General features: G+C 38.9%; 1 protein-coding gene across 4 annotated transcripts in view; it reads right to left on the reverse strand.

The window, feature by feature from the left end:
* The window catches only part of LDB2 (LIM domain binding 2), a 266,234-nt gene that overhangs the window by 110,040 nt on the left and 142,427 nt on the right, over positions 1-13,767 (reverse strand). For all 4 annotated transcript variants that reach the window (XM_070757375.1, XM_070757373.1, XM_070757374.1 and 1 more), the window contains exon 4: positions 3,206-3,328. In XM_070757375.1, the coding sequence (XP_070613476.1) occupies positions 3,206-3,328 (123 nt within the window). The remainder of the gene's footprint in view (positions 1-3,205; positions 3,329-13,767) is intronic.

Raw genomic sequence — 13,767 nt, forward strand, 5'->3', positions numbered from 1 at the left:
ATTGCTGAGAAGCCAAGTTGTCGACCAGCCTGAATTTGGGAGCCTGCAATCGGTGTCCAGGAGCCAGTCCTTTGAAGATCTCCCTATTTTGGACATCTGACTGCAAGTGGAACAACCCCTAAACAGAGCCCCCAGACCCACAGATGGGTCTTGAAAGCCCCAGAGGATTTTAATGCTGGGTTAGGGAAGGAGACCCAGCGAAGTGAAGAAACCCTTTCCTTCCACACGGCTGCAAGTGAAACCCCTAAAGGTGCTGCAGCAGAATTGAAAACTACCTGGGTGACCCTTCCTTCTGAGCCCAGGCTGGCACCCAGATCCAATGGGGGAGGCACCAAGCAGGGGAGACAAGAGCCTGGGGAACACCCTGAAATGAAGATGCCTGGGACTGTGTATATTCCAGGGATAGGATGGGCCCAGTGCCAGTGGGGCCCTTACCCCCCTGCTCAGGAATTCCATCAGCCAAGCCTTTTGAGTGAAACTGTGAGAACGACTGCTGTTTCTTTTCCTGCCCAGCCTCCTCCCCCTGTTCTTCCCCCTGCCAGTGTAATGAGACAGAGACAGGAGCCCCCTTCTCAGCGGGGGAGTATACCAGTGAGGAGGATGCATCCATTGGTTAACACCCCTTTGCCTGCCGCTTTGCCTGCTGCAACCCCCCTGGTTTGGCTGGCCCCCCTTCCTTCCAAGCAAAATATGATGGGTGCCCGATGAAACTTAATTACTTTCTCTACAGAGTTGGAGCATTTGTAAGGCAACATAGCCATTTGTTTCCAACAGATCACGAACTGATTGAGGCCATTTCTGAGGCTTTAAATGAAGGGGAAGCAGCTGAGTTTATAGCTGAACTATTTGATGAAGCTGCTCCTGAGCTAAATGATGTGGCAGGGTTTGTTGAGTTAATGAGATTGAGATTTCAAGACTTTGCAAGCCAGGTAGATGCAGAAAAACAGATTGGTTTGCTAAAACAAGCAGGCCGACCAGTGAAGGAACTGGTGTGGGAATTCAGAAGAGCTGCTGGTAAATTAAGAGACTGGCCCGAAAGATTATTAGTCCATACTTTTAAAAATGCTCTTGACCCAGAATTAAGATGAAGTGCTTCTCACTGAAAAGAAACCACCACCACCACCCCGGCCTCTAACAAACCTCCAGGACGCCGCCCTTTCCTTTGCCAGCTGGGCCTTTCTCATTCAGAGGCCATGAGGGGAGTAAATTGCTACCGGTGTGGTAAACAAGGGCACAGAGCATCTGAGTGCCTGGCACCAGCCCCCCTCTCTCTCCCAAGAGCCAAACTTCATGCAATGGCAAGGAGAAGACCTGGAAGACCCTCTGAACCAGGGCATTGGGCTTTTCAAACAACAAAGCTGTTCCCTCCTGAGGATACTCCTGGGGCCGAAGAAGCCATCCCTTCAGGACCTAACCCAACTGGAATGAGGAATCGGCTGGGGGAGACGACCCAATGGTGAGTGAACCCATTCCCCCATTCCTCCTTAAGGCAAAGATTAAAGTAATCAACATGGAGGAGGAGGGGGAAGTAAAGGCCCTGCTAGACACAGGATGCTCCAGATGTCTAATCAGCAAAGCAGTAGTGCAAAGTCCAAACCTTTAGCTAAACCCATCCGGTTCCAACAAGTGGATGGTTCCCTCGTATAAATAGATCGACACTGTGAGTTCCTGTGGTTCATAGTCGCCACCCAAATGTCAGAAGCCATCATCCTGGGTTTGGTTTGGTGGATAAATGGACCCCCACTATAAAGTGGGAGGATCGATATCGCAAGTTTTTCTTCTGCATAGGGCCTGACAACAGGCCTGTTTTGCTGCCGACAGAGTCGGCCAGTGAATTATCATCTGAAGAAGGAAGTGTCTGTGAGATGGAAGAGGGGGGCCTGGCAGACAGCCCAGGAAGAAGCCAGTCCTCATTATCTTTGATAAACTCTGATGGGGAAACAATGATAGACCCACGCGTGCGTAGAGCTATGCATAGGAGAGAACAGCTTAAAAAGTATTACAGGCGATAAGAGAGTCCACCTGTGGTTGGGTGGGGTTCAAGTAATTAGGGCTGCTGTTAAATGGGTAGCGTGCGGGCATCACAGTGTGGAAGATTATCTGATCGTACTTGTGGACCTTGTCTTGCCGTTCAGGATTTTCTCAGGACTCTGTTTGGATTTCAATACTTTGACCATAAATCATAGTGAGTTTTACAACGTCTGAAGAGTGGTGGCTGTGACGAATTTCAGAGTTACTGGTTAATTGACTGGAGTTTTATTGTCTTTGTTATCTCACTGCATTCAAGTGTGTTTTGTTTTTACAAGAAATCCCTTTGAATTTAAAAAGGGAGTTTTGCTTCTATTTTTTTTTTTGGATAAAGAAACTATTGTTGCATTTTCCTGTGGGTGTGTCTGTTTTGGCTACTTTTACCTTTAATTGAAGGCTTGTGTCATAAGCCGGCAGAACACTAAGTAGAGAAGATGACCATTTAATTAATAAATAAATAAATGGATTCAGTACTTTTTCTGTTGAAAGAGGATTCTGAAGATAACTATCCACTGCTCTTCTATGTACTATTTAACAAATTTTGAGGGTGAACCTGAAAGCAGGATCTTGTTGCTGACCTTCCTGGCTAACGTGAGTTGTTCTAACACTCAGTAAATCTGAATGTGTGCAAGTATGGCACTGAATGTGCCTCTAATTTTATTTCAAAACGTAACATATTAAGTGAAATTTCAGATATATCAACCTAATGCTGTAGTTCAATACATCACTATGCGTTGGCAAAGGCAATACCTCTTCTAAGATTTTCCCCTACAACCTAACATACATTCTCTGCAGCGGTGGGCTACTAGCCAGAACACTAAATTGCGCTCGCTGCCACGGCTCATAAGTGCTTGCAGAGCCAGAACGATTTTGCTTCTGCACCTGTGGAGGTAGCAAAATCACGCACAGAGCTGCAGGTGCGCCCTTGTTTCGGCATGCGCAGAAGCAAAAAAATCCCTCACCAAAACACGGATGCACCTGCGGCTCCATGCACAATTTTGCTACCTCCACAGGTGCTGAAGCAAAATCGTGCTGATCCCGCAAGCACTTACGAGCCACCGCGGCGAGCAAAATTTAGCGTTCCAGCTAGTAGCCCACTGCTGATTCTCTGAGACAACAAAGTATGGCTTTGATGATTTCCAAAAGTTTTAGAAAGCAATTTGGGCTGAATACTTACGTGCATGGCTAAAATACTGCGAGGGACATGTTCTCTGTATTGTCTAATGGTAAAGTGCCATGTTTTTATTCTCATAAGATCATCAAAGGTAAACTCCAAGATCAGATGTCCTTCTGTGCACACCTACAAGCATAAAATAAAGGATGACAAAAATGTAAATAGATTTACTACAAAAGTTTTGAAAATTGTATCATTTCCTGAGCAGATAAGAATTAAGAGAAAGCAACTGAGGGCAGTTGATCAAACTGTAGATTTTATAGTAGTGAGTTCTAAAAACTGATTTATCTCTTCTTTCTCTCTGAAATTGCTGTTGCTAGTTAACAATACTAAGCCTGTTACTCTGAGTGTGATCAGCAGTAGTACATTCAGGATAGCTGGTTTTTGAAATAGGTGATGTATTTGCATACATATAGGCATATACAGGGGTGAGCTGCTAGCCAGAACACTAAATTTTGCTCGCTGCCGTGGCTCATGAGTGCTTGCAGGGGCAGCGCGATTTTGCTTCTGCACCTGTGAAAATAGCAAAATTGCGCACAGAGGCGCAGATGCGTCCATGTTTTGGAGAGGGTTTTTTTTGCTTCCACGCATGCCAAAACACGAGCACTGATAGGTATTGAAATATGAGCAATTATTCAACTGATTTCAATACAGATATATCTCACAGGTGTCAATATTTATCCCCTTTCATTTACTACAGTTTCCTTCTCTTTGTTTTTAGATTTTTACTTTACTTTACTTTTAGTTTTGCTCTGGGTTCCTCCTGTCAGCATACCAGCCATAGTTAAAGCATGTAAGTCATCCATTAATAACATTAATTTAAGTAAGCATGAACTTCCTCTGCCTTTACTGGGATAAGATATCTTTTTCCTGTTGAACTCATTTAATAAGCTACAGACAAAATTAAAAAACTGGATGATGCAACACCAGAAGGAAGAGAAAAAACCTCAACCCATTTAAAATTGCCCCCTTTCAGTGCTCCAAACTGCTACATCAATTTAAAAAGAGAACAGTGTTGTCCTCAACCAATTCTTCAGAGGATCAAGCAGGACAATAGGTTTTTTAAAAAAGCAAACAACCATGCTGAGAGCCATGTTTGCTTGAAAGAAAAAGGCATAATGGTAAAAAAGCACTGCAAAGGTTGCGCACCTCTGTTTTAATTAGTCCTTTAAGTAAACAGTTAGGTTGGACTTTTGGAATTGCAAGGAAATGAAAGCAAGCTATCTGTAAGGGTGTGTCTCTCCTCTCCATTCAAGAAGGTAAAGACTCTTGAAACATCAGCATTTCAAAAGGAATCCTATTGAAGGAGAGTGATTGCAGGATGAAAGAAAACAGGATCTAATGTTCCTGGGCAATTCAGTTAGCATAAAGCAGTTAGAAACCCCTCCCTTCAGTCTGATGTTGAATGAGCCAATCTACAGGTGCAAAGTTGTTGTGAGAAAAACAGGCTGAGAAGGTGATAAGAAACTGTTCCCAGGCGTTTCTTGTTGGAGGCTTCAAGAGCTGAGACACAACAAACGGCCTTCCTGCCTTACATTCTCCAGAAGGTAAATCAAGTACAGGATACATAGGCATCAGGGAAAAAAGCTATAAATTAAAGAATGCACCTAGGCCTCTTTCTCATAAGAATGGCAGGATCTGATAGGAATCTATCTACATACTCTCCTCACCACCAGCAGAAAAAGGAGAAATCCACCTGCAAAATAAGCACAAAGAGGAAAAAAAGCAATGAGCTATTTGGGTTTGTCAGGATACTGTGAGTGGATTTTTCCCCCCAGTAAGTTGGGAGCCCTAATATGTTTTTAGCAACGATGTTTCCAAGCAAGTAGGTATTGCGTGGTGCCATGGTGTTTGAGTGAATCCAGGATTTCCTTAATTTTGAAATGCTGTTCCCCCTTAATAATGATAGGAATAGGTGGGATGTCTACTGGTGGCCTCAGGAGAGAGGTAATCTCTGGCTTCAATAGACTGCAATGAAACACTGGGTAGACCTGCCTAAGGGTTTTGGGGAGTAGCAATTCAACTGTTACCAGGTTTATGATATGAGTGATGGGGAAAGGTCCTATGAATTTTGACCTAGGGTTTTTTGAGGCTTGCAAGGATTATAGGAATTTGGCGGATAAGTAACTATACCTTATCCCCTATTTTAAAAGGCTTAGGCTGTATCCTTTTCTTTGTCAGCTTGGGTTTTAAAGCCTCACTCAAAGCTTTTCTTACTACTGGCCAGGTGTTTTGTAGTTGTTGTATCCACTTCTTAAGGGAGGGTATGTTGGCATTGGGTTGAAGTCCTAACCTGTGGCAACTCTAAAGGGGTTGAAACCAGTGCTCTGAATTGTTATATGTGTCCTCTGAAAATGGGAAGAGGTTGTCTTGTTGGCAGTTGATAAAACACCCAAGAGCCAGGGTGGTGCAGTGGTTAGAGTGCAGCACTGCAGGCTATTTCAGCTGCTATCTGTAGTTCAGCAGTTCAGATCTCATCACTGGCTCAAGATTGACTCAGCATTCCATTCTTCCAAGGTGGGTAAAATGAGGACCCAGATTGTAGGGGGCAATTGCTGATTTTGTAAACCACTTAGAGGGGGTTGTAAAAGTACTATGAAGCAGTATACAGTGGTACCTCTTCTAACAAACTTAATTTGTTCCGTGACCAGGTTCATAAGTAGAAAAGTTTGTAAGAAGAAACAATGTTTCCCATAGGAATCAATGTAAAAGCAAATAATGCGTGCAAGCCCATTAGGAAAATCCAAAACATTAAGGCTTTAAAAAAAAAACACTGCGGGGAGAAAGTCCTGACGCTGTGCCTCCCTGACCTTGTAGCTGGCAGGAGAGCAAGTGAGCGAGCGAGAGAGACAAGCCACGGTGTCCTTGTAGCGGGTAGGAGAGCAAGCGTGAGAGAGAAACGAGCCTTCTCCGGTGGGCATTAGGAGCTCCGGCAGGAGGAGCAGTAGCCTGGCCAGGCAGAGCTGCCCTGCTGTAGCACACGAGAATTTGGGACCAACTCCTCTTCCTTCGCGCAGCTGGAGAAGGCTAATTTTTCTCGCGCTCGCTCTCCTGCCCACTACAAGGACACTGCGGCTCATCTCTTTCTCTGGCTCACTTGCTCTCCTGCCAGCTACAAAGACAGGGAGGCACGGCGTCAGGACTTTCTCCCCGCGGTGTCCTTGTAGTGGGCAGGAGAGAAAGAGGGAGAGAAACAAGCCTTCTTCGGCCGCCCGAAGGAAGAGGAGTTGGTCCTGAATTCTCGTACGTGCTACAGTGGGGCAGCTCTGCCTGGCCAGGCTACTGCTCCTCCCACCGGAGCTCCCAACGTCTCCCAGAGAAGACTCGTTTCTCTTGCGTGCTGGCTCTCCTACCTGCTAAAAGGACACTGCAGCTTGTCTCTCTCACTCACTCGGTCACTTGCTCTCCTGCCACATTGGGAGCTCTAGGGGGAGGAGCAGTAGCCCGGCTGGGCAGAGCTGCCCCTCTGCAGTGCACACGAGGATTCGGGACCAACTCCTCTTCCTTCTTCCTGGTGGCCTCTCTGCAAGGATGGTCTCAAGCGTCCCCCCTCAAGCGTTCCCCCCTCCTGAAGTCGGCCCACTCCAGACAGCTTCGGCATTTGCTTTCCACCGGGCTGCACCAGCTGCCACCGCCTGCCCGAGATACAGCGGGGTCTAGACTGGAGGGACCAGCCGAGATGCTGCTAAGTGAAGGAAAACTTTTTTTGTCCTCCATTTTGGCAGCAACCGCCAGCACAGAGTGAGAGCCAGGAAACCTTGTCTGAGGCCGAAACGCGGGTCCTTGCCATGGCCAGGACTGCCGGTGCAAGCAAAAGGAGGTGGGGAATCCTGGCGGCGGCAGCAGCAAGCTAATGGGAAATCCCGGCGGTGGCAGTCACAAGGCAGGGGAAATCCCTGTGGCAGTGAGAGAGCACACACGCAGTAAGAGAGCCCACGCACCCGGGCTCGGGTTCGTAAGGTGAAAATGGTTCTTAAGAAGAGGCAAACAAATCTTAAACACCAGGTTCATATCTCGAAAAGTTCATATGAAGAGGCGTTCATAAGAAGAGATATCACTGTATAAGTCTAAAACTAATGCTAATTTAATATCTTAAATATTGCTCTAGAACACTGTTTGTTCTCTCTATCCCATCATTAGTATCGGGGTGATGACTAGAACTTAAGCCCCAGGCAGTACATGGAAGGTTCATGAATGCTCTCCAGAATTTGGATGTGAATTATACCCCCGGGTTGGATATTATCCTGGGCGGAGGCACCATGTAACCAGTAAATGTGATGTAGAAATATTTTGGCAAGTGTCTTGCCAGTGGGGATTTTTTTGACAGGGAATTTTTTTGACAGGGAATAAAGTGGGCCTGTTTAGAAGACAGGTCCATTACTACCCAAATAAAAGTGTTTCCCCCACTTTCTGGCAGTTCTATGATGAAACACACATCTCTGTTCAGGGTGCTGATGGCTCAGCTACAATTTGCAATAACCTGGTGTTTTTTTCCCTGCCTTCTTTTTTGCAGCTGTGCAGTCAGGGCAATTCGAGACATAGTTGTCTTTTTTTAAAAAAAAACTTTATTAATTATTAACATTTTAAAAAGACAAAACAAATACAAAACAAAGACTAAAGACAAAAATAAAACAAACATAAATTTGCCAACCTACTTGTTGGCATTGCAACTATAGATTTCTAACTATTATTTTCTATATTCATTTATATGGGTCTTGGCCGTGTTAATTTCACACTTATGTCCAATTTTTAAAAAAAGGAATAATAAAAAGTAACAAGATTGCTAACGAATAATATATTTGACTGTAATATGAATATTTAGAATTTTTTGGTTGACTGTAATATGAATATTTAGAATTTTTTGGTTGACCCAATTATGCCATCTATTCCATGTCGGGTAGAATTCTGTATTGTCTTTTTGGTGAATTTCCATTGTCATTTTTTTCATTTCAGCGATTTCATAAATTTTATTTATTATGTTTAAAGTTGATGGAGTATTACTTGATTCCAAGTTTGCAGAAAGGTAATTCTGGTCACAGTAATTATATGTATTATTAGGTATCTATCCTCTTTTGATATTTTTTGCGTGATAATTCCGAGCATATATAGCTCTGGTTTTAGTGGAATTTGTAAATTGGTTATTTGTTCTAAATTTTTTTAAATTTTATTCCAAAACTTTTTGGCCATTGGGCAAGTCCACCATGTATGGTAGTAAGTTCCGATTTTCTTTTGACATTTCCAGCATTTTGGTGATATATTTGCATACATTTTGGATAGTCGAGCAGGTGGCAAATGCCACCTGTAAAACATTTTATAAATGTTTTCTTTATATGTAGATGATATTGTTAATTTGTAATTTATAGTCCATATTTTTTCCCATTTGTCAATGTTAATAGTATAGCCGAAATTTTGTGACCCCTTACCCTGATCTTCTGTCATTTCAGAATTGAGAAAATGTTTATACAACTTTGAAACTATTTTTTCTTCTGGGCCAAATAATATTTTATCTAATTGGTTTTTTGGTTAGAATCCTGTTTTCTTATCTTCACTATACTTTGATTTTATTTGTAAATAGTGGATCCAATCAATGGCAATCCCTTTTTCTCGCAACCCTTGTTCTGTAAGCAGTTGGTTGTTGTCATTTAATAATTGTTCGTATGTTAATATCTTATTTATGTCTAGTGTACTTGAATAAATTATTGCTTCAGTTGGTGATGTCCAATTTGGTATTTAAATGTGTTGTTGCCCTCTGATTTTTAACCATATTTCAATTAAGTTTTTCCTTATATAATGTTGTTTAAAGAAATTATATGATTTATTTTGTGCCAAATAAATAAGAGTGCCAGCCAAATTGTAAATTAAAACCCTCTATTGCCAATATTCTTCTATCTTGAAGTATTATCCAATCCTTGATCGAAGTCATAGATGCCGTCTGTTGATATAGTCTTCATTCCTCCTCTTGTTTTATGATCTTGTAAATACCTTAATTTAATTCTGGCTTTCCTTTTGGCCCATATAAATCTATGAATTATTTTATCTAAAGTTTCAAAAAAGTTTTTATTTAATTTAATGGGGAATAAATATAATAATTATGGAAGTACATTCATTTTTATTAATGCAATTTTACCAAGAAGTGATAGTTGGAGTTTTACCCATTTTTCTAAATCTGTTTTCACTTTTTGAATTACCATATCATAATTATCTTTTTTTATTGTTGAACATTTTGATGATAAGATTAATCCTAAATACCTAGCTTTTTTGACTATATTTACAACTAAGGAATTCTCTAATTTTTCATTCTGCTTAATTGTCATATTTTTAGCTATTATTTGAGTTTTACTTTTATTAATTTTTAATCCTGCAACTTTTCCAAACTTTTCAATCTCTTCAAAGAGGATGGTGGCATTTTTTAATGGTTCTTCAACAATAAAGACCATATCATCAGCATAAGCTTGTAATTTATATTCCTTTTTTTTAACTTTCATACCTTTTTTTTTTTTTTATTTCTTATATTTCTTAATAGACTCTCCATTGCTAATATGAAAATTAATGGGGCAAGAGGGCACCCTTGTCGAACTCCTTTTTTAATTTCTATTTTGTTGGTCATATCTCCATTTATCAGGACTCGTGCAGTTTGTTGATCATAAATTACTTTTATTATTCTACAAAATTTATTGCCAAATTCCATTTTATTTAATAATTTGATAAAATAGGACCAATTTATTTTTGTCAAAGGCCTTTTCTGTGTCAATAAAAATGAATGCAACTTGTTTATCAATATTAACATCATAATATTCTAATGCGTTCAATATGATCCTTGTATTTTTTAAATTTGTCTATATGGGAGAAAACCATTTTGGTCGGGGTGAATGAATTTGTTTAAAATTTCTTAAAGTCGATTGCCATTATTGCAGTCAAAATTTTATAGTCTGTATTTAATAAAGATATTGGTCTGTAATTTTGAATTGTTTATCTACTTCATCTGTCAGTATTAAACTAATACATGCCTCCTTCCAAGATTCAGGAATTCTCCCTTTATCTAATATTTCATTAAATAATTCTAACATTGTTGATTCTAATGTGTTTTGGGTTACTTTATATAATTCAGAAGAAATGCCATGTGGGTCAGGTGATTTGTTATTCTTCAAATTCTTTATAACTTCCCTTAATTCTATAAGGGTAATCTTATTTAATAATTCCTTGTCATTCTCTGAGATTGTTGGTAGATCGGTTTGTTCTAAGTAGTTTACAATTTGATTTTCATTTACTTCTTCTTGCTTATATAAATCTGTATAAAATTCTGTTATTTTTTCTTTTTATTGTCACTTTGCAAATTTCCTCTTAGATCAGTTAGCATATCTATATTCATATCTGCTTTTTCTTTAGCTATTTTATATGCCAACCACCTGCCAGGCTTATTTCCATGTTCAAAAAAATTCTGTTTTGTTCTTTTCAGTTTTTGCGCCAGTTCCTCTTGTGTTATTATATTAATTTTGTGTTTTGTTGTATTTAACTCTTCTAATAATTTTGTGTCGGAGGTTTTTTTTTGCAAGAATCTTTCCAGTGTTTTTAAACTTGTGGTCAATTCATTTATTTTATTTTATTTTGTTTTTATTATATGATGCCCAGAATGCTATTGATAGCCCTCTGACATAAGCTTTTATGATGTCCCATAGATTGAATATTGTGGTATCATCATTTTTGTTTATCTGTAAGAAAAAAATTAATTCTTTTCCCAGCATATTAACATATGATTTCTCTTTAATTATTGTCTGGTTTAGTGTCCACCTTTTAATAACGTTTTTATCGGGTTCTTTCCATTTTATACTCGGAAGATTGTGATCTGCCCATGTATTAGGGAGAATTTCACATTCTGTTGTTCCATTTATTAGTTCCTGAATTGCCTATGCCATAATTATTCTGGACCAGGATTGGTGCGGGGTTGGAAAAAAGGTGTAGTCAAAAGTATTTGGATAGAAATGTCTCCATATATCTTTTAACTGATACTCCTCTGACATCTGCAGAAAAGTATCAGGTAAAATTTTCCTCATTTTCTTTTTTCTTTTATTCTTTGTTTTATAATCTCTTTTCCTATCCACTATTGCATTAAAATTGCCAATAATTAACAATTTCTCCCATTTTATCTCCTGCAGTTTTGTATGAATATTTGTGTAGAATTGATTTATGCTTGGTACGTATATATTTACAATTGTAGTGGTTTTGACTCCTTTGTTGATCTGGACAATCAGAATTCTACCATCCTGTCTGCATATATTAATTTTGAACTTAGCCATGGCTTAATATAAACTGCAATTCCCCTTTTTTAAATTGGTGTCAGTGTTGTGTATAAATTACCCAATTTTGAATTCTCTAATAATCGTCCTTTTTTAATGTGAGTTTCTTTCTTTTTAAAAAATATTTTTTTAATTTTATTTTACTAACAAACCAACATACAAACAACATTAAACATTTACATTTTCCTATATACCTAATAGTTAATATTTTACAATTCTGTTTTCAATACATTATATTCCTTTAATGCTAGTTCCCCCCCCCCTTTTTTCTATCCAGTTGTACAATTTCTCCCACACTCTGTAGTAGTTCTTATTTTGCTGATTTTGTATTTCATACGTTAATTCGCTTAATTTGGTGCAGTCTAACATTTTCTTAATCACCATCTCTTCATTTGGAGTCTTTTCTTGCTTCCAGATTTGTGCAAATGCCAATCTTGCCGATGTAAGTATATGTGTTATTAAATAATGGTTTTCTTTACTGTGTTGGCCTCTAATTATTCCTAATAAATACATTTTCGGTTTCGTTTCTAATTTGTATTCCAGTATTTCTTCCAGCCAGGTCTGAATTTTAATCCAAAATTTCCTTGCTTCCGGACATAGCCACCAGATATGATAATATGTTCCTATATCTTTTTTGCACTTCCAGCATTTGTTACTTATGTTCGAGTGTATTTTAGCTAAACGTGCTGGAGCATAGTGCCATCGGAAGAACATTTTATATAGGATTTCTTTGTAAGGTATAGATATAATTTACTTTCCATAATTTTTCCCAGTCTTCCAATTGAATTGTATAGCCAAAGTTTGTCATCCATGCTATCATATTGTGTTTAACTATTTCTTCTATACAGTGGTACCTCATGATACGAACCCATCATGATACGAACTTTTTGAGATACGAACCCAGGGTTTGGAATTTTTTTGCCTCTTCTTACGAACTTTTTTCACCTTACGAACCTCTCTTTTTGAGGAGAAAGGTGCAGGACAGGGTGGGAAAAAACGGGAGGGACTCATGGAGATCAACAGTCTCTTTTCGCCTTGCTTCATTGGGACTGCCACCTCTTGCCACCTCTCGCTGTCCCTCCCCCCACTCCGTTCGCCTCAGCTTCGTCTGCTGGCAGCTTTTTTTTTTAAGCCTTAATGTTTTGGATTCTCCTAATCGGCTTGCATGCATTATTGGCTTTTCCATTGATTCCTATGGGAAACATTGTTTCATCTTATGAACTTTTCACCTTATGAACCTCATACTGGAACCAATTAAGTTCATAAGACAAGGTATTACTGTATTTTCATAATTTAGTAGACAGTTGTACATTTTAGTAATGAATTTTTTGTCTGGGCCTGTTAAAATTTTATCAATTTCGTTTGGTTTTTTACATATTCCGAATTCTACTAGATCTTTTTTGTATCTACTTTGTATTTGATAGTATGGCAACCAGTCTATTTCTATACCTACATTCTTGAGTTTTTCCCTGGTTTTTATACCTCCCTTAGTATTTAAGAGGTCTTCATATGTTATTATTTGTTTTTGGTTAATTATATTCAGGTGGATTTGGGCTTCCAATGTAGACAGCCATCTGGGTATTTCACTATAATGTTTTTTCCTGACTTTCCACCAATGTTCCAGCAAAGTATTCCATATCTGATGCTGTTTGAAATGTGAATGCTTTATATGTTCTTTTCCCCATAAATGTGCATGCCAGCCTTCATTGATATTATGGCCTTCTATTGTTAATATTCTAGTATTTTCTAAATTGATCCATTCTTTGATCCATAGTAATTTGGCTGCCTGATGGAATAGTTCTAAGTTCGGGAGGCTGAAGCCTCCTCTTATTCTCAAATCTTGTAATGCTTTCATATTTATTCTTGGTTTTTTATTGTGCCAGGTGAATTTTGAAATTATTCTGTTTATTTTTTTAGAAAAAATGATTTGTCTAATTGTATTGGAGCTGTTTGGAAGAGATAGAGCCATCTTGGGAGTATGTTGGTTTTTATAGTATTGATCCTTCCCATTAGAGATAAATTTAGATTAGACCATTTTTCTAAATCCTCTTTTGTTTTATTTAATAATTTCATATAGTTTAGTTCCTTTAATGAAGAGAATCTTGCTGTGAACCAGATTCCTAAATATTTAATTTTCTTTTCCATGTGAGTTTCTTGAATACAAATTATATCAAGATTTTGCTTTATTAATTTATGATACACTTTATTCCTTTTTTTGTAGCATTTAAGCTATTTATGTTTATTGAAAGCAATCTTATTTCTTCCATTATT

This window comes from Erythrolamprus reginae, chromosome 7 (assembly GCF_031021105.1).
Source record: "Erythrolamprus reginae isolate rEryReg1 chromosome 7, rEryReg1.hap1, whole genome shotgun sequence".
Lineage (NCBI taxonomy): Eukaryota > Metazoa > Chordata > Lepidosauria > Squamata > Dipsadidae > Erythrolamprus > Erythrolamprus reginae.